At 37.5% G+C, this 22,554-nt stretch overlaps 1 protein-coding gene across 2 annotated transcripts in view; it reads left to right on the top strand.

Moving 5' to 3' along the window:
* The first annotated feature begins 201 nt into the window (after positions 1-201).
* The window catches only part of LOC107556489 (semaphorin-3B-like), a 34,193-nt gene continuing 11,840 nt past the window's right edge, over positions 202-22,554 (top strand). For both annotated transcript variants that reach the window (XM_016239618.1, XM_016239619.1), the window contains exons 1-4: positions 202-722; positions 18,267-18,550; positions 18,641-18,798; positions 19,976-20,038. In XM_016239618.1, coding sequence (XP_016095104.1) covers positions 18,439-18,550; positions 18,641-18,798; positions 19,976-20,038 — 333 coding nt within the window. In that variant the 5' untranslated portion in view covers positions 202-722; positions 18,267-18,438. The remainder of the gene's footprint in view (positions 723-18,266; positions 18,551-18,640; positions 18,799-19,975; positions 20,039-22,554) is intronic.

Genomic DNA, 22,554 nt, shown 5'->3' on the forward strand with positions numbered 1-22,554 from the left:
ATAATTTACCTCATTACACTCCTAAGGTGAGCTAAAGTTGCACCGGAGTCCATAGGAACTCATCCAAAACTAATTAAAACATTCCACCATAACAAAACACTCATCTGATAGTGTACATCCCAGTATTCACGAGAGAGAGAGACTTTTACCTCTGACCAGTCTCCACCCATAATAGCCTGCCATCCAGGAGGGAGTGGCTGACTAGGGAGGGGAAAGAGAGAGAGAGAGAGAGAGCTGGAGAGCTCTGCGGTAGCAGTCAGCGCAAGAACCAAATCAGAGAAAGACTGGAAAAAAGAAGGTAGATAGAGGAAGAAACAGTGGAATTAGGAGCTAAGAAGTAAAATAAAGAAGAAAAAGAGAGAGAAGTCTGGAAAATAATTTCAGACCAGGACAGAAGAGACTGAGAGAGAGAGGGAAAAACAGACAGAAAAACAGAGAGGGACAGACACATTAATTAAAGTAGTCTTGGACTTCACATTGGAGACACATGTCCATGCGTGGACTGTTGCTGCTGCTGTGATCTGTCATTCCTCCTCACAGCGTGTGTGTGTGTGTGTGTGTGTGTGTGTGTGTTCTGGAAAGGCTGAGGAGAGTGTGAGTGTGTGAGAGCCTGTCGTTCCTCTGGAGTCTACGGGACCATGGCACCTGTCAGGAATGGATGAACTTCAGGCTTAAAGGACTCGCGGGGGGAAAGAAAGAGAAAAAAGCTGAAAGCGTGAAAGGTAAGTTAGATTCTCTTCTAGCAATGTTATAGCAAAGCTGTGTGTTTGTATGTAGGAGTGTGTGTGAATGGTTCTCCCTGATTAGTGTGGATTCATTTGTATTAACCAGCATTTAAATATTTTTATATTTACTAGAATACTTTGAATAAAGGCCATACAAATAGTTAAAAAAAAGTAAGAGTGTGTACATGAGGTAGGGCCCTCCAATGCGACAAGCTGTTCGACCTCTTTGTGCATGGTGTGTATTGAACATATTGTGCAGTATGTGGATGAATGGTACGCTGGTATTGTGTTTCTAGGGTGAATACTATAGTTGAGTCTGAGATCTTGTGGATAAATCATGGGTTGTTATGTTGGTACAGTTATGAACACTAATTTAGATTGCATGTCTCTATGCGTGTGGACTGACCTATCTGGACTGTGTTTTCTTAATATAGGATGATATTAAAAGATTAAATGGTCTGTGAATAGGGGATGGAGAGAGTGACAGATAAAGTATGGAAGAGTGATGGGGAAAGACGTGTTCATTCTGTAAGTGTGTTTCTGCTGAAATATTTACCCACTCTGACTGTTCCTGTGTTGCTCATGGGATGATGTTCTTTGGTTCACACAAAGAGAAAAAGACTGTTATCATCACTCCATCATCAACATTTTAGGATTTTTTACATTTTCAACCCCGAAACCATCACAGATTAATGAAAAGATGACAAGATGAGAGTGTATAGTCACACACAAACACATACATTTGGTTCTTTCTTAGTGGAAATGTATGATAGACTTCTATTAATCTTTTTATAGCTATTTCCATTGACTTTTTAAAACAAAGGAGACAAATTTATAAACAAATGTAATATTTCCTCTCACTCTCTCTCTCTCTCTCTCTCTCTCTCTCTCTCTCTCTCTCTCTCTCTCTCTATATATATATATATATATATATATATATATATATTACATTTATATTTATTAATATCTCTCTGTTTATTTATTTATGCCTTAGGGTTATAGATTAACCGTAAATTAACACATATGTATACACACAAAAACACACATAGTCCATACCATGCACTACCCAAAACAGTAATTAGACAAACACTCACATGCCTTCCCTCACTCAAACACACACACACACACACACACACACACTCTCCACTCATGTGTTCACACAGAAACACATTGTGATTTTGGTCAGTTGTGTTTTTGGTGAGGAGAAGAATGTCGTGTTGTTTTAGTGGCGACTCTGGGCAAGCATTGTGTGTGTGCTTGATGAAATTACACGCAACGACTCATGCACACACAACTGAAAGGTCCCAGACTCTCCTTTAATGTGCATCTCCAAGTGACTTTCTTTATTTCTTTCTGGCTCCTTGATTCCTGCTCTCAGGATTAGGGGGTGTGCAGAGAGACAGAGAGAGAGTAAGTAAGAGAGTGAGATGGCTTTTAGCCCGGTGCCTCAGCCGGTGTGGATCGTTAATTGAGCTGCTCCCATAGGGGGGTATCAGACCCCAGATTAATTTGGCTCCCCCTCCTCACGCACCCACACACACACACACTTGTGCTTTCACCCTCACACAAAATCACACTCTCTTTCAGGGCCCTTTATATCCATCTATTAGACCACAGTTGTCAGATGTCCTGTCACTGCTGGAGTTTCTATTCTGATTGGAGATTGCGGGTGGGTGTGGGCTGGTGTCTCTATGGTGGGGTTATTGATTGTTTTGTGGAGTGTAGTACTATTTAACTGTTGTGGGACCTGTAGGCCGGGACTCATTAGGTTGTCTTATAACAAAGAATACATTCTGTACATCACTGTGAATGTTTCTGGGTTCCCAAGTAAAGGAAAGCCATGGAAAATATATCAAGCATCTTACAGTTGTGTTTTCCAGGCCTGAAAAAGTCATCTACATTTAATACATCATAAAAATAATGGAAAAATCTATTTTATATTTAACTTTAAAATATTTCATCAGCTAGATGTTGCTTTTGTTTAGAATTAAACTTGATAACAAGCTATTGTGATGTCCAATTTGTAGTCGAGTCACTTCAGTTGAATCCGTTCACTGAATGATTCAATAATGAATTGTTCTGAAGCTAAAAGACTTTGATGTAATCACACATGCCTGAAAAGGATGTGGAAAAGTTGGTCAAAAAGTGTGGGAGCCCTAAAATATCACTTAAGTGTCAAACTTCAAGATATTCCTGGTAGATGAAGCAACCACACAAAATAATTTAGAACTTCCTTTAAATACTGTTGTTACATAATCGTTTCTCCATTGTTGCACTATTATGAAAGTTACAGGCAGATGAAGACATTTTAAATACTCTGCATTTCTTTTCTCTTCTTGTTTGTTGATTGTGCCTGCAGCATTGTCTCTAGAACAGCAATGTGACTCAGTGACTCTTAATATATCATTTTGAGATGTTCAGTCCAAATGAAGAAGTGAAGGTTGATTAGATCCTCATATCCTTCCTCACGTGTTCAGATACTGCATAAGGATGCTATTGAAAGAATGAGGAATGAGTGTCTTGCGGCCTAAAACCAGATCAAAACTATCATGTAAAGTGACACATGGTGTAGTGGAGGGATAGAGGAGCGATTTAACTGCTCATGTTTCTGAGATGTTCAGGATTATGCGAACTCCCTCATCTTGAGCGTTTGTTAGAAACATCATGCAGATAACTGCAGCCTCTACAGAACTATGTTCCAAAAATATAAATCTAACATGGTCACTCTTGTCTCTTTCTGGGCTTGATGAGCAGTAGATTTCAGACATGTCGTTCTGAAATCTATCAAAAAGTTATTACTCAACAACATTGACTGTTCTGAAATTAAATAATTGAAAATAATTATGTATTATATTATTTCAAGAAACTGTGGGTAAGTTGATCAATAGATCTATGAATATCCATTTTGCATACAGTGCTGTACTATAATGTTGTAATCACTAAATTTATTTTTAGCATTTAAAATGGTTGTTTTACATTTAAAAATTTTTTTTAGACAAAGTAGTGTAGAATATAAAATTGTCAATTTATTACTTACTGGCAATTAACAGCTTATCTTCTAGAGTTTTAATATTTATGCATGCAAATTAGGCTACTGATATGAGTGATCATCTCATTTGCAAATTAGTTTACACTTATATAATAATACTATTTATTTCTTAATGTGCAACATTTTTTAAAGAGAAAAATACTGAGTGCACTTTTAATGTGTATTTGTTTACTGTAGTCTATTCACACATACTGTAACACCACTGCAGTTACATTTCATAAGCGGTATTGTAAACTTTCTGAAGTCTGAATTAATCTTTCATTGTAGCTTGAGCAAGAACAAAGAGCTGGTTTTGGTATACAGCTTGCAGAAATTAATAATTTAACAATAACAGGGCTATCTATAATACTTGTTATCGCTTCCTGTTTTGATTATTGAGTTATTGATTATGTTTATGTTGAGTGTCTGTGACTTTTTTGAGAATGTCTGCCGAGAGTTTTTAAAGGATATGAAGATGGAGAGAGAAGAACAGGATCGAGTCAAAAGTGCAAAAATGTTGAACAGGTCAGTTTACCGAAGGTGGGACGACATGCTTACTCTGGAGGGAGAGGGGAAGATGAACAGATAAGGACAGAATGATAAATCAGAAAGGATTAGAGAGCAGTGAAGGAGGGTGTTGATTTTTGTAATGATACTGTAGCAAATGATGTGTATATGTTTGTGTGTTCGAGCAGACCTGTACAGTTGTGTGTGTGTGTGTGAGAGAGAGAGAGAGAGAGAGAGAGAGAGAGAGTGGTGTGTAAGTTGTTTTTATGACGTAAGTGTGTGTGCATGTGCTGATTAAGGTCATTGTGATGGTCTTTTGTGCTGCTGTTGCCACATTTCACTTCTCACACACACACACTTTCAATATACACACTATACACAGTTTCACAATAGTCTGCTTTTCAAAAATGGGGGGTCAGGAAGATGTTTTTGAAGTCTCTTATGCTCAAAAAGGCTGCATTTATTTGATCCGAAATACAGTAAAAAATAGCAATATTATGAAATATTATTACAATTTAAAATAACAGATTTATTTTTTAATACATTGTAAAATGTAGTTTATTCTTGTGATGGCAAAGCTGAATTTTCAGTAGCTATTACCCCTGTCTTTAGAAATCATTCTAATAAGCTGATTTGGTACTCAAGAAACATTTCTCACTATTATCAATGTTGATAATATCATACATTTTATTTAGAATTCTTTGATGAACAGAAAGTAAAAAAAAACTGCATTACTTTTGTAACAATATAAACACCTTTACTGTCACTTTTGATTAATCTAGTGTGTCACTGCTGAATAAAAGTATTAATAGTGTATCTCTCAGATTGTTCATGGTTTTTATATGGTGATGATGATATTTGATCAACCTCAAGTCTAATCATACACAGACCTGTTGATATCAGTAGATTTAAAGTAGATTTATGAGCCTTTCAAACAATGAGGAGCACTTCAGATGTCCTTAAATGTCCCCTTTTTAACATGTTTCACTATATTTCTATATTTCACTATATGTTCAAACATTTCCGCAAAAGTAGTCAAACCTGTGCACACACAAATTTACATAGACTATATAGATAACACACTGAGCTTGATAAACCCCTCTCAGAAAAATGTGTTTTTTGATAAAGGATTTTTCCATCACTATATGTTTATTTTTAAGTAAGGGCTAAAGAGGTATGATGTCATTAGACAGTGCCCGCAGAAGTGTGTGTGTGTGTGTGTGTGTGTGTGTGTGTGTGTGTGTGTGTTCATATGGGTCTGAAAGATGACAAAACATTGCTGCTTGATTAAAAAGAGGGAGGCATTCCTGAACACATGCTTTTAAAACAGGGAGCGTGTTTGTGTTGTGCCTGTGAATGTGTATGTCTGTTGTTACGTGGCCATGATTAAAGAGTGAACAGATAAATCATGATGACCTGCAAGTTGTAAGTTGTTTTGGAAAGATACACATATGAGTTACGTCAGTGGTATTTTATAAAAATGAATGAAATATGTGACCACTTTGTTTAATTTATTATTAAAAAAGCCCAGCATTTGGTAACAGAATTGTATTTCTGTTATCCAAATAGTTCTTCCACAAATTCAAAAGAATTGCTAATGGAAGCAATTGGGGAACAGGAATTGTTAAGAGGCATCGAAACTAAATAGGAAACATTCCTCAGTCTCCTTCTCTACTTACGTCCCAAACTGTTTGTCATTCACGTTCGGCCACACTAGAGCTCTAGGAACTGATTGTAAATAGGGGAAGGAATACAGCGTGACACCTTTGTAAAAAGGTGTGAATGACTGTGTGACACTGATAGATTTCCCCTTTAATAGAACCAGGCTGAGTGTAACTGGACACACAGACAGGTTCAAATCCATCGGCTAAAGATGCCACTATATATAGAGAAAGAGAGAGAGTGACAGTCAGAGAGAAAAAGAAAGAACGATACATTAAAAAGGCATTAAGGATTATGGGTAATGGAGCAGGCCGTCAGTGTGGATTAGCTAATGCTCATCAGAGAGTAGAAGTGGGTGTGTGTGTGTGTAGAAATGTGTGCATGAAAGGGGGGAGAATGGGTCCCTACATACACCCCTCAGTAGTATGCTGCTCATGTCTGTGTGTGTGTGTGTGGTTAGGTTGCATCCTAGCTCATTACCCTGTAGTGGTCGACTAAAGTGTGTGTTCAGCTGCAGCTTTTAAATAATGAAAGAAGATAGAAGATATCGGACGTGCACGGATAGCAGTTTGTGTGTGTTTGAAAAATGGAGTTCCAGGATGAGGAGAGATGGGGTCGGGTTGCAGATTTGGATTTGATGCCCACAAACCCCTAACAAGCTACCTGCTTGAGTGTGTGTGTGTGTGTGTGTGTGTGTGTGTGTGTGAGTAAGAGAGAAAATAATCCTCTCTTAGCAAACTTATTTGATTTCATAAGTTATTTGACTCTTCTGCAGTGGACATATTTACATACTGCAGAAGCGCCACAGGAGAAACAACTGATCAAGTGAAATATAATGACTGTGTGTGTGTGTGTGTGTGTGTGTGTGTGTGTGTGTAGTGTTGAAGGTCCATTCCCTTTGAGATTCTACCCACTAGCACATTCAGCCATAGTAAATCAATACCTGTCAATCACATACACACACACACACACACACCTGGCTGCTGTACACACCCTCAATGGTTATTTGCCCTAGGGCACCTCACAGCAGATAGTGGGGCAGTTTTGTCTGTGTATGTGTGTGGAGATGAAATGTGGAATTCTTTGGTTTCTTTATTTCTGTGTGGTTCATTAGTGGTCAGATTGTTTCTCTAATTAGTCAAATAGTGATTAGCACAAGCAATTCCCACACGTTTACATTAACAAGGACACCTTCTGGACTGGATGTCAGCTGGTATTGACCTTTCTTGAACATGCAGCAAATTGTGTGTGTGTGTGTGTGTGTGTGTGTGGGAGATTAGGGCTAAGTGGAGACGATGACGAGAATTCCTGCTTGCATTCCGTTGGAAACTACACTCACAACGTATTTCAGGCTTAAACAGCATAACATTGTTATTTGTTTTGTTTTTATTTTATCTTATTTTATTTTGTTATTATAACCTTATTGAATTATTAGTAATAGTGGATAATGAAAATAAGTGTTAATAAAGGATAAAGAGTTTCTGTGTCATTTTAATCAAATTGTATATTAAATACATTTATTTTGAGCTAACTTAATAGTTAATAGTTCATAATTTACGCAACTTCCTGTCATTCCAAACCCCATATGAAAGAGGAATTTGAACTAGTCATGGTCACCATTCACTTTCATTCTCTGGAAAAGAGTGACTTGGTCTATGCAAGAAAGAAATTCATACACGTTTGGAACAACATGAGGGTGACGGAATTTTCCTTTTTTTGGGTGAACTATACAGCCAGGGACCATAAATATTTCTTACTGGCCTTGTACTGAGTGATGTATTACTTCAACTAAAATATTTTTTGTTTTTATGACAATGGAAAATGGAATAACTTTTTTTTGCTTGTATATTTTGTCACGGTGTCTTGCAGCATCATAAATGAGATGAGCCAGTCTCTATGTGAAACTGCACCTGTTACAAAAACGTGATTCTGTTCTTAATATTTTCATTTTAGTGGTTTTACATCTGGGATATTTCACATGTGTCACCACATGGAATTCTGGAAGAAAAAACATCCATGTACAACCCTCATTGTACATTTACCACTAGGGTAAATGTTTCAATTTTTAAGTCAATTTAAAAAAAAAATTCATTTCAAGTCTCTTTCTTCCATATGGCAATATACATCCAAATGATTATTGGAAAAGAAAAAAATGTAGGGCAGGGACTTGGTTCTTTGATGGTTGTTGATAGGATGGAGGCATATCTGAATGAGAGTGTGCTGTAAAGTGCGGGATTTAAGTGAACTTAAAGTGGTCCTGCATATTTCACCGGAACATCTAGTTATGATTTTGATTGAAATTACAAGATCACATGGAGGAATTGTTCACAATAAGATTATTAAGATGCGTTTAGAAAATAAATCTCCATTTCATATCGTTGTTTGATAACTTGAATGTCTTTGAGTCACTTGCATTACTTCAGTTAGTGTCACACTGTCATTCAATTCCATTTAAATAACATATTAGTTTATGTATTAGTATAGAATAACACTTTATTTATTCACTAAAGCCATTTCTTTCTTTCTTTATAGGCCATTTGTTCCGTGTGAAATCACGTTTGTTCAGTTCTCCTGCAGCTGCACTCATTACTGAATTAAATTAAACATTCACCAAACTAAACACAAAGTCTTAAGTGCACACACACACACACACACACACACACACACACACACGAGGCTGGAGTCTGTGCTGTCTACTCCCTGTGTAAATCTGCTTATCCACCTTTACAGTAGTTACTTGACATTTGTCTTTCCATATGTCTTTAAAGCCTGCTGTTCAGTGTTCATAGTGTTTATGTTTGCATATGAGCTTCTTTGTGTGCGTGTTATTCAATCGTGTGTGGGTGTACAAGGTAAAGATGGAGTATATGAATGCATATTCCCTCTGGTTTGTGATAGAGGGTTATTTATGATGTTACTCTGTGGATTTTGCATCTGTAAATCTAATAAAGAGTTTCCTTATAGAGCATTTTTTATTATTTGCAGGCCATTAAATAATTTATTCCACTACATATAACCAATTCAGGTTTCCTAGGCTTCATTTAGAGGGGATTTTAAAAGCTTTATCTTTATCTCAGTCTGTCTGTCTGACTTATAATAGATGGGGTTTTTGGCTTCAGATTAGGAGAAAATTGTCTTTTTGTTTGATCAAAAATGAATTGCAGAGGAGTAGATGCTTTTTAATGCTGTGTTTGTGAGATTTTTCCCTTGACCTGTTAAGTACATCTTGCCCTGTTTCTTTCTAAGGGTGATTTCCCAGATGGGTGGTTCTTTGGAAACCATAAATGGCCCACCTGCATGGTCCAATCACAGTTTTAACTGACACCTGAGAAACAAGGTGTGTGTGTAAAACCCATCTATCATCTTTTACTGCTGTCCCTGCCTTTCAATTACACTCTAATAGAGGGGATTTCTGCCTCTTTTGAGACAGCTCATCCAGAGGAACTGTGTGTATGTGTGTGTGCAACAGAAAGAAGGACACATAGAGTGAGAGTCAAACTTAAAAATTTAGCAAAACTGCAGTAAAACTGACAAGGGATTAATTGTAAAGTGACAAAGGTATTATACAGTGGAGAAAAGCTGCAGCATGTGTGTATGTGTGTATGTGTATGTGTGTGTGTGTGTGTGTGTGTGTGTGTGTGTGTGTGTGTGTGTGTGATGGTCCCATTGGGTTAGTCTGGAACTGACACCCAGAGACTCGTGGGTCGAAGGCTCAAAACTCCAGCAGTGATCCGCCACTCTCATCCCATCACATTCCCAGCAGAATCAGTCAAGCCGCTGATAATCTCTCACCATCCCCATGAATAATGTTACCGCTGTCTGTGTGTGTATGTGTGTGATCATTAGTATCATACCAGAGGCCTTGACAGCTTCCTGGCGGTATGCTGTGACACACTCACACACACTGTCTCTTCATCCAGTCTCCAGAATCTCTTCTGACAGCTCTTACTGGGAACAGATCTTCAGCCGCTGCAGGGAATCAGGCGCTGTGTGTGAAGGCAGGGAGAGGAGCGGGAAGAAGAGCAGAAGACTTGTCAAAGTGTTTTCCAAATCCACTTCCACTTCCATCCAAATAAGTATGACCTCCACTTCTCCTAGACAAAACAGAGGGAAGGAAAAAAACAACAGTGAACAAAAAGAAAAGGTTGAAGTCATATTAATCAGTGTCATTTTACTTATAAAGCACCTGTCAGTCATCTATAATCCTACCTGGGGGTGGGGCCAGGGATTGACCCCATCAGTGTGTGTGTGTGGGTTATGTTGGATTTCCCACAGGTTCCACTCTACTGCTGTTTTAGGTCACGGAAAATATCCAGATGGAAGTGGTCTGGGACTAGCGCTAAATCGGTCTCATGAGAAAACGCTGTGTGTGTGGTGCAAAAGAGCTGGAACAGATATGTGTCAAACTTATGATGATGGATTGAGTTTTTAGATGGTCTGTGTTCTAGAAGTAAGTGTGCGTGTGTGTATTTAGCTACTTTGATCAGGGGTCTTGAACCTTTTTCAGGCCAGAACCCATTAGTGGATAGAGAAATGGAGCAGAGACCTGCATTACATATTTTATAAAACTGTTTGGGTAACATTTTGGTATAGGGACCAATTCTCACTATTAACTAGTTGCTTATTAGCATATGCCTATTATTAACACATTGGCTGTTTATTAGTACGTACAAAGCACATATTCTGCATGATCATATTCTACATCCCTAATCCTACCCAATACCTAAACTTAACAACTACCTTACTAACTATTAACTACTAACTATATTGAAGCAAAAGTCATAGTTAAAATGTTTGTTAATTGCGAGAATTTGACCTTAAAATGACCTTTTAGACCTGGAACTATCATAACAAGCATTAAGTATCATATTAATGTATTTACATACATTGCTATGAGCTTACATAAATAATAGTCATATCATTTTAACTTATTTATCTTCATTTTATCTTCATTAGCTGTAGTTGAAGTTACTTTTTTAACATATATTTTCTATTTTTAACGCATATTTTTTCTTTTTTTTGACAAAAAAAAAAACTTTGGATAGTTAACAGTTTAGCTTAAGTTAATTGACTTACACTTGCAATATAACTTCAGAGCCTGCTAAAGACTACAAAAATTAGATACATTTTCCCAACAAAAAAAAATCCTCTTTTTGGAAATTTTGGAAGAATTTTTTTTGGAAAATTCCTTTTGGAATTTTCTTTTTTGGAAAAACATTTTTTTGTTACTTATAGTATTTAAATAGATTTAAATAAACTTACGTTTATGATAAGTTGTAGATGGCTAAGTGTGTGTGTGTGTGTGTGTGTGTGTGTGTGTGTGTGAATTGTGTTACCTTGTTGCCCACTTCAAAGACACTGAGGATTATGGGTGAAAGGATTTAACTTCATGATGGTTTGACCCTGAGGGAGAGATAAAGGGGGAGAGAAAAAGTAAGAGAGTGAAATAGAGAGACTATGGATAATATTCAGTTTGAGAAGCATGTGGAATGTGTGCAGACCCAAATCACAGGTTCAGAGGGGAAGTGTTGTGAAGAAAACAGAACCATGAGAAACAAAACTCTTAAACCAAGACTGCGATTAGGAGCGTGTAATTTTCACCTTCTGAATGTTGGTGAGCCTTTAGCCTAAATTAGCACATTGTTATGAGTTATGACGTCCTCAGTCGCAAAACTTTAAGCCAATTGCAGTGGTTTGCGCCTACTGGCCAATCAGATTTGAGTATTATGGTCGAAGCTGAGTAGGTGACACTGCAATGTCACCGTGGTGATAATCACCCTCTTAGTTGTGGAATTTGTTTTATGTCATGTTGCTGTGTCGACCACAGTCATGGTGATTAGCTACGGGTCTTACAACTCGAGGAACACTGACCCAGAATTCAACACTGGCACAAGGACATCAGTCCATCTCAGGCCGACACACACATACACAGCGCCATCCTGACCTCGCACACTTACTGTCCACATGATATTATATTATATTATATTATATATAATATATTATATATTATATACCTCAGGTGTCATTTCAACCATACCAACAGTTTTGTCCAAGTATTTATTTATTTATTTACTGTACATATTTATTTGTAAAGTTAGTGTGCTATTTTTTGCCAAGCTTGAGATAGGAAGACGTATTGCGTGAAACAAAAAAATAAAGAAAAATCACAGTAAATATCACTAAATAAACCAAATATTTTATTTTGTCATTTCCAAAATGACTGAAATACTGTTAAAACGTTATTTAATTGTGTTAATTTGGACATAAAAAGCTAGCTGTGAAAAGAAAATAATCTGTAATTTTTTTCCAAAAATATTATAATTTTCATTGATATTACTGTTATTTGCATCACAAAATGTGATTAAACACATTATATGAAATGTGATGAAAAGGACACTGGTTGGCTTTTTCAGAAAACATTACAATTTTCCAGTGTTGTAGAAGTTGGACGTGTTCAGTGGATAAATTAAATCAATTGTGAAAAGTGTGTTTTAAGAGATTTTATTTTATAGTCCACAGAGGCAAAAGTGCCTGTACACTGGAGCTGAAATTACGTCACTTTCTGCATTACATAAGAGAAAAGTGCTCACAGAAAGAACTTAACAAGCAGTGAATCTCATGTGAATGTGTAAGTGTGATGCATTAGCTGTTATTGACGTCAGCTGGTCATGCTGACGTAATGCTCTTTTGTTGAAGTCGTGGGATGTTGCAGTAAGGGACAAGAGTTTACAACTTTCTGAACTCCAGTGTGTGTCTGTGTCCTTATTCAACATTTATTAGAGTAACACCCCTCATTTATTGCCAAACATATTGAAATGACATCTTGTGTTGTTTTACAGGGGTACTTTCTGATTAAACCACAGTAAAAGCTCACCACTCTATTGGCTCTTTTACACAGCTGATCCTACAAACTCTACACCAGAAACAACACATTAACAGTACATTGTCTCTGTCCACACACACCTATTCTAACACACACATCTGTAGTCTTCGAGTACGGTATCAGAGTACCTCTTGAACTCAATGGGTGTAAAGTGTTTAATAGACTTTAAAGATTATACAGCAACACGCACATCAAATACCCAGCGTTACCATGGTAATCAGAAAACCAGACTGGGGTTAAGGAGCACTATTATCTGGGACACAGAGAGAGAAAAAGAGAGAATACCTCTTTTTGTCCTTTAAGTCCTCAACCCTTCAGAAGTGTTTGCACAGAGCTTCGCAACCATGGATCCTTGCCAAACTCAAAAAGTGTGTGTGTGTGTGTGTGTGTGTGTTGGTATTATGGTATTGTACAAAACATTACAATTATCCTTTGAAGAGTGAGGCTCTATATATTGTTTATAATAGTAATCCTAAATAGATTTTTTTACATTTTCTCTTTTAAAAAAAAGGTAGTGCATGGTTGCCAGGGTGTTGCTATGTAGTTATTAAAGTGTGGGTTTGTAGTGTATTGCTTGCTATGCTGATGCAAGGGCATTTCTAGGTGGTTGCTAGAGTGTTGTGGGTGGTTTCATACAATTGCAAGAAAGTTTCCTTTAGATGGTTTTCTATATAGTTTCTTGAGTGTTCTGGGAGGTTATCAGGGTGTTGCTATGCAGTTACAGTACTAAAGTGTTTGGAGTGTTATGCAGTTGCAGAGGTTCACTCAATAAGGCATTAGAGTTACTCTGGGTAGTTGCTAAGGTGATCTGCATCTAAGGTGATCAAGCTTTTCTAGGTGGTTTCTACAGCAAAGTTGCATGCCAAAGTGTTATACTTATGTTTACTATTTTGTTCAAATCTAACCAATTCTAAATGTGACCAATACTAATAGCGATGGTAGTCAGACAGCTGGTACGATACATTCTACCATCTAAACCCCTTTCTCTCCTAAACTCTCTTTCAGTATCCAGCTTTCCACTTTTTTAATCTAATTTTAAGTTCATTCTATCTATCATTCTGACAGAGTGCCTGTGTGAGAGAGCTTTGTACTTGTGTGTATTATTCTAAATGGATTGAGGGCTTGTGGCTGACCTGGGAGATCACTGCAGTCACACACACACACACATGCTGAAACTTGCCGTTTCACTTCTGACAGGACTAAGAGCTGCCAAATTCATTCTCTGGACTCCATTTGAAGGGATTTGTGTCTGTCTTTGTTATGTGTATACAAAGTTTTATCTCAAAGAGTGTAGTAGTTGATCTAAAGCAAGAGAGTTTGGAGCAGTTTTATGATCACATCTATGTGCCTGAGAGAGGGAGAAACACATAGAGAGACTACAGAGAGGAGAGGAACTCGTGTTAGTGTGCCAGCGTGCCCTTGTTGGACCTACAAAGCCCGAAACACAGAAGAAAAGTCAGCAAGGTGGGTTGTTTCTTTTCAGTACAAAGACTGAAAACGCTTAACAAAGAATGACATTTCTCTTTGGTCTCTCCTAAAAAATAACAACTTTTGGTTACCTGCAGTTTCTTAAGGAATAGTTTACCTGAAAACAAAAAGTCTGTTATTGTTTACTCATGCTAAATCACATGGCTTTCTCTCTTTCTCAAAACTCAAAAACTGAAATTTTGAGTAATGTGCTAGACGCTTTTTTCCAAACAATTAATCTGCAATGCTGGAGCTTTTAAGCTAAGGACTTAGAACTTAGAAGCACCATGTAAGTATAATTTCCTGTTGACTGTAAAGCTGCTCAGTATGATTATACAATCAGTATTGTATAAAGCGCTATATAAATAAAGGTGACTATCATGAAAGCAGTTCATACAACTTGTGCACTGTATTCCAAATCACCTGAGGCCCTACAATAATTTGATGTGAGAGCAGACCAAAATTAATTTAACGTCATTCACTGATATTTTAATAATTTAGACAGTAAATGATTCAGACATCTCCACTTTTCTCATGAACTTTCATGAGGTCGTACAGGTTTTGAACAGCACGAGGGTGAGATATTGTTGGCAGAATGTATTTATTGTGTGAAGTACCCCTTTATTTCCCCCTGCATGAGAGCAAAGGGCTTTCCTCACGTGTTTCAATCTTTCTTTTCTCTTTCGCTCCCTTACTGGAGGTTCTGACAGTTGGTCTCAGTCCAGAGGAGCCACTCAGCAGAACAATCGACTTCTTTCTCCTCTTCTCTTTCACTCTCTCTCACTCATTCTCTCTCTTCAGGATCTCGCTTGCACCCAGAGGCTTATGACACAGTTACCTCCTCCCTTCTTTCTTTCTCTCTCTCGTTTGGTTTGTTTTGTCTGGTGTTGTCATTGTGGCATTGAGGTCTTAAGGTTAATTATTGTTTGTTTATTTGGGACTCAGCAGTATTTAGTCTGGTTTTTAGGCCTGTGGAGGAGTCTTCCTCTGTGTGTGTGTGTGTGTGTGTGTATGTGTGTGCGAACGTGTCCTGCTCCAGCCTTGGCTGTAATGATGATGTATGATTTGCTGCGTTGGCACAGCCTCTTTGCTTAAAGAGATGTGAAGGGCACTGGGATGCACTTTTCTGCTCTACTCTTGTATAAATCTCCCAGGGTGGGGGGTGTGAACCTGGCTGGATGTACTTAAATGTGTGTGTGTGTGTATGTGTGTGTCTCTCTCTCACATACACTCGGTCCTGCAGTAGCTCATATTAACTGTGTTTATAGTAAATTAGCACAGCTAATCAGTGTGACAGCGCTACAGACAGAGGGACTGTGTGTGTATGTGTGTGTGTGTGTTTTATTATGAGACTTCTGCTGTCTGCCAGTGTGAATAGTTCCATTATTCACAGCAATATAAACAGAAAGAGAGGAAGAAAGAACAAAGGACTTTTTATATTTGGTTTAGGATGCTGCTATATTTGTTACTCTGTGTAAAATAAATACAAGAATCAAGATGCTGGAGGATAGTCTAGTTTTTCAGGATTCTGTACATTTTAGCAGTGCTGTAAAACTGTGTGTGTGGGTAAAATCTATATTCAGTGGAGTCAGTAGGTCTCCTCTCATCTTACTGGTGATGCTCACTAACACTTATTAAAATTCAACACTGCAGCAAATGGGTATGTAAAGTATTGGTAAAGTGTGTGTTGCTAAAGCGCTTTTGAGATGTAACAAATGTTTTATTACATTTTAAATGTATCCCCCTCTGTTTTATCTTCCTCCTAAAACACTTATCATTCTCTTTCTTTTCATTTCTAACACACACATTGTGTTGTCATAATGGGACTTTCCTTTAACTTATTTTGTTTTTACACCAAGCTAATGATATTTTCTGTTGTCTAACTCTAAACTTAAGCCTAACACAAACCTTTCTGCATGTTTCCATTTTCATTGACATGCTCTTTAGGAAGTTTTTAGGCCATTTTCATTGTTTCATTGACTGTTGGCTTGTCCCCACAATGTAGGACAAATAAAAAAAAAATCACACGTTTACTTAAATATCTTCTAGATTTCTGTTGTTTTAAAATAACCAAGAGTTCTGGGGACTTACTTAGTATGGCTAAGTAAACTCACACTCTTGTAGAGTTGTGATCATAAGTTTGTGTATGTTTTAAAGTACTTCCCTGAATAAGTTATTTCACATAATAGGTTTACATATGGCCCACAATACAAAATAATTATTTTACACAAATTAAACTATTAAAAATTTAAATGCATACTGATATTGATTTGTAATCATGTGTGTTGTTACTTGGGACAGGGTGCGAACTACGGGGGAGCTCGGCTCCCCTTAATAAAACATGGGCTTCCCTGAAAACGTGATTTGTGAAATTTTGGGTGCAAATTCCACTCATGTTTAGTACATGTTAACTGAAAGATTCATAGAAAAAATATAAACGTTGGACTCTGTGGTCGATTCTGTGTTAAGGTAAGGCATGTTATTCGCAATTAAGTGTTGTGGCTGGGTTGTTATAGGTCTCCGTGACTCTCGATGTCTTAGGCCTAATTGAACGGAGGGATTATGGGAGTCTTCTGTAGCCTGACGACGAGTAACTTTAACCGTTGTTCATGTGAACTCAAAGACAGCCTGATGCTTTGTTTATAGACTATTTGTGGGTGGCTGTTTGTTGTTTCACCTATCAATTCGTGTTGATAAAGTATAATAGGGTAAATCCTGTATAGTGATTTATCCTATATAGTGCTTGCATAAAGCAAGTAGTGCATACACTAACTGTTATGTATTTTTGTAAGTCATTGTAAGCCCACGCGCAAGCGCACGACTCATATACACACACACACACACACACACAGTCTTACTCCCAAAATATGAGATAAAGTGAGAAAATTAAAACCAAGAAGTGTGTAAATACGTCAAAGTGTGTTCAGTTATCTGACTGTTTTGACTAAGAGGTTCCTGTTTTAGCTTAGAATCTCAGGAGTTTATCTCAATGGAAGTCTGAATGATATGGTTTAAAATGATACAGTACTGAGTCAGACAGCTCCTCTCCTGTTCTCTCCTCTAATTTATCATTTCTTTACCCTCCACATGCTGAATATGACCTAGTGCAGTAAGCAAGCAAACACACACACACACACACACACACACACACACACATGGCAGCAATTAGATGTTGTTGGTCTGAAATGAGAGCTGGATGGTGTTCTGACCGAGTGGATCTTGGCTTTCACTTTGGGCATTCAGTGAACCTGGACCAGAACCATAAAAAGACCAAATGAAAGGCTCAAGACCGATTGCTTTGACATCCAGTTCTGTATGAGTGAGCGTATATATGTATGTGTGTGTGTAATATGAGATCAGATTTCTCCTTTCTCATCTTAGACAGGACAGTAGATAGAGGAGCTGTCTGAATGATATGGTTTAAAATGATACAGTACTTAGTCAGACAGCTCCTCTCCTGTTCTCTCCTCTAATTTATCATTTCTTTACCCTCCACATGCTGAATATGACCTAGTGCAGTAAGCAAGCAAACACACACACACACACACACACACATGGCAGCAATTAGATGTTGTTGGTCTGAAATGAGAGCTGGATGGTGTTCTGACCGAGTGGATCTTGGCTTTCACTTTGGGCATTCAGTGAACCTGGACCAGAACCATAAAAAGACCAAATGAAAGGCTCAACAAGACCGAATGCTTTGACATCCAGTTCTGTGTGAGTGTGAGTGTGCGTGTGTGTGTGTGTATGTGTGTGTGTGTGATATGAGATCAGATTTCTCCCTTCTCGTCTTAGACAGGACAGTAGCTTTAGACCATCTGCTACTGAAATAAAGCATGTGAGTCTGTGTGCAGCATATCTGAAATATCATGGCTATTATCAGACTGGTGTGTTGTTGGAGTGGGTGAGCAAGGGGTCAGTAAGGATTGAATAGTGGCTATGAAAAGGAGCTAAAAAGTTTTAACACTTTTTTTGTTGTTGTTCTGCTGTCCAGCTTTCAGTGTAGAGAGGAAACTCCACATCCACAGCATCACTGTAACAACAAGCAGAACCACTGAGAGTCGTCACTGCAACAGCTGCCACGAAAACCAGCATCCCATTCAACCATCTGTGTGGCAGCTGTCTGCAGTTTATAGCTGATAAGAAGTTCTGGTCCTCCTCAGAAGATGATGACGATGATGATGTGCAGCTCGCTGGTCCTGCTTGGGCTGATTGGCATCAGTGCTTCATCCAGCGGAAGTTCATCTTCCTCACCCCGGATGATGCTGTCTTATAAAGGTGATGAAGCTGGCTTGTATCACATGTACATCTGTATACATGTGTTTAGGTTTCTGTTTTTATCTCTTTGTGTTTTCATGTTTCTTCCAGATCTCCAGCAGTTTAACGGCATTAAGCGATTTGACTTGGAGCGTTCGTGTTGTTTCGGAGCTCTCCTATTGGACGAGGAGAGGGGGCGGCTGTTTGTTGGAGCTCGCAACTTTCTGTTATCTCTCAGTCTCGACAACATCAGCAAACAGGAACAGAAGGTACAGCACACTCCTTACTCCTTACTTCATCCATAATGGAAGTGTGAAAGGAAACATATTCCCTTCTGTACCGTATGTCTCTCATCAGCTAATTAAATTTTAAACAAAGGTGTAACCCTGTCAATCATAACTATAGCTGGGGACAGATTCACAAAAATCTTCTTCAGAAAAAACACAAGTTTGTAAGAATTTTCTTAAATGCAATTGTTAGAAAGTTCTTCAGGTGTTCACAAATATTTTAAGAATAAAATGACTGATTGTATAGTAAGTACTTCTCATTACAAACACCTCCTCATTATACAATATAATTATGTATATAATAACATAATAATAATCATAATCATATATATAATTATATTTCAATTATATATTTTTATATACCAAAATAAAAGATTGTGGTAATAATATCTGTTGTTGTAATGCTTAATATTTTGAACAATACAATTAATTCATTAAAAATATTACTTTTTGTGATTTATTCTAAATTTTAGAGGTCATTTACCGGGATTTTTTTGTCCTTTTTTTTGGCTTTTCTGGAATACTAAATATTTTTAAGTTGGAATAAGAAGAAAATACTAGTAATTTTATTCTTATGAATGTTTGCTTATTTAACACATGCATTCTAATATCTCTGTCATACATTTACTTTAAGGAAGTATTCCAGTGTTTATAGCTGATATTAACAAATGAAGTGATTACATGATTGGATTTTTTTATAGCGCATTTACACTTGTATTTTGTGCCGCCCACACATGATTAGATTGTGTGTGCGTTTGTGCTAGAGATCCAGTGAGCAAGCTTTAGCATTAATTTTGTGTAAAGTTAATCAGCCTTTAAAGTCATGCCAGATGATTTATGGTGGTCCAAGCCAACATGCCGATGACAGAATGATGGATTTTTATTTCTTTAGGAAGGAGAAAGAAGGAATGATGAGTGAGAGTTGTCGGACACTGTGTATTGCTCTAGACTCACTCAAGCACACACAGGTGTGTTTAAGGGAGGATATGTCTGGATGAGTGTGCATGTGTGCATCGCCCCTGGACGTGTTTTAACTGTATCTCTGATGGGGTTCAGAGAGAATGTCCCTCAAGCTACTGAACACGTCTAACCCTGCAAAGGTCCTAACCTTTAGCCAAAACTCTTCCTCACTTCTGGACTCTCTCTCTCTGTCTCTCAGATCTACTGGCCAGCACCTGTTGATTGGAGAGAAGAGTGCAACTGGGCCGGGAAAGACATCAATGTGAGTGTCTGCCATAATCAGATCTTGTGGTCACCAACACACCCGGTTTATACATCTATCAAAACCATCTCTCCTATGAGCTGTTTACACACAAACACACACACTCAGACAATTAGCACTGCTATCACAAACATCTCTTCCAAACGGCTCCAACACTAACAGACATAAATCAGTGTAGAGACAAAGATTTCAATCAGGGGTCTGTGGGGTTAATGAAAATACTTCAGAGAGCCCACAAAGAAGATTTACAAAACATATAGAATGGTTTTTAAAAGTTTCATAATATTGGTGAACATTTGCTTATCTGATAAGCATTATATACGGTAATAATAGTTTTAGTTTTTTGATGAACATCATAATAAAGTGTTACTGATTAAAATCTGATGTTTTTTATATTGAGGGTCCATAGGTTGGTTAAGATTCTATAAAGGTTAAAAGTGATTTAGAGTAGAATAAATATATAATTAAGAATTAAATAAAGAATTAGAATTAAGAATATTATATGTTTATTAAGCAAAGATGCTTTAAATTGATCAAAACATTTATAATATCATAAAATTTACTATTTTTAAATAAATGCCTGACAAAATGTGTCATGGTTTTCAGAAAAATACATTGATAAATACAAAACATTGATAATAATAAGAAATATTTCTTGATCACCAAATCAGTCCCAAAGGCTGGAGTAGCGCTGCTGAATATTTAGCTTTGCCATCACAGGAATAAATTATATTTGAAAATAAATTAAAATAGAAAACAGTTATCTTAAATTGTAATAATATTTCACAATATTCCTATGTTCCTGTTTTTACTTTATTTTTTTTATCAAATGAATGCAGCCTTGGTAAGCATAAGAGTCTTCTTTCAAAAACAACATAGTATTATCATGGTAATATTTCCAAAAACATGCTAACACCATGGTACTTTTTGTAAGTGGAGTTTATTGTTTTATAGTGTGCATTTAATACTTGTGTATTGTAACATGTTGAACATGTTTGTGAAAAGGTCGTAGTTCATGTTTTTAGTGTGTATGTATTTTATCTGGTGTGTTAAGCGGATATGTGTGGGATGTTTTTGGACACTGTGTCTGTCATAATGTTCTCTTTATTGTAAAGGGTGTGCAAGGTTGTGTAATTTCAAAATGTGTGTCTGTTTGGGTTCATTCTGTGGTGGGTAACTGACTGAGGTCAGCTGACAATGAGAACTGACACACACACACACACACACACACACAGACTTTGTTCAGTGCGCTGACCTGTGAGTTGACCCTCATTACATGTAGGTGTGTACAGGACGGCAGGGAAAGAACCAGACCTCCATGAATAAAGACTTAAGATTTTCCCTGGGATTCTCCCCCTGACCTTTCACTTTCTCATACTGTCTCTCTTTTGTTCAGTCTCTCAGTCTGAACTCCTGATTTCTCACTCAGTATTGCTTTCAATGTACTCACTTCTCTGCATCTCGCTCTCTGTCTTTCAGTGTCTTTATGTCCTACTTCTTTCTCACTCCTTGTCTTTCAGGCACTGTCATACATCCACAGTACATAGTGCCTACATCTGTTAAGCTTGTGTGCTATATTACAAGTCTTCTGAAACCATACATCTTCATATAATTAACAGATTGTACAGTAGTCAACATTTGAAGTGGATCAAAAAAGTTAATCAAAGCTGTCCTAAGGCAAGAACGCATTTTGGTTTTAGGTTTAAGGACAACTTTGATGAAAGGTTTTGATCCACTTCAAATGTTGACAAGTATAGTTTAAGTGAGCTCTACAGTGAGATCAGTCCGAATCGTGAGCGAATCACTTGGTCAGGTTTGTGAATCAGATCAACATGAATCATGCAATTTGATTCTCAAGTTCAACTAAGTGAACTGACTCAATGATTCCCTGGCAGTTCTCGAGTCAACAGCTAACTGGAGGGGAAGATTATTTGTGAATAATTAAATTCCAATAAAATCATTTCTGAGTCATTATCATTATATTAATTTGAATTTTAACAATGTCTCACAAACAAAATAACGAGGTGTATTTCTAAATGTGATGCTAGATGTTCTCTGACTACATGTGGACAATCACACAGGGATCCAATGATCAGGCTAATAAAAGGTCAAAGTTGAAAGTTCACCGCACGCGTCTCAGCAGGAAATTCACACACATACGGCTTATTCCTCCTGAGAGACATTGTTAATTTTAAAGCTCTTATTCTTTTGTTGTGTGCTCTCTCTTTCTTTCCCTCTCAGTATTTCTTTCTTTCTTTTTTCTTTGTCTCGTGGGCTCACTTCAAAGAGCCCATCAGCACACACGCACACACACACACACACATACATGCTCACACACACCCCTAACACATCCTTCCCTTATTGAGGGCTGTAAAGCTCTCGAAACAGAAGCCCTAGTGTGTGTGTGTACGAGAGGTAGAGAGAAAGGGAGAGACCCCTTCCTGTATAAACACAGTTTGTCAGCAACTTAATTGGTCTTCGATGATTCTATTCCGCCACCCCCACCGTACAACACA

This window comes from Sinocyclocheilus grahami, unplaced genomic scaffold, assembly GCF_001515645.1.
Source record: "Sinocyclocheilus grahami isolate Dianchi unplaced genomic scaffold, SAMN03320097.WGS_v1.1 scaffold570.1, whole genome shotgun sequence".
NCBI lineage: Eukaryota > Metazoa > Chordata > Actinopteri > Cypriniformes > Cyprinidae > Sinocyclocheilus > Sinocyclocheilus grahami.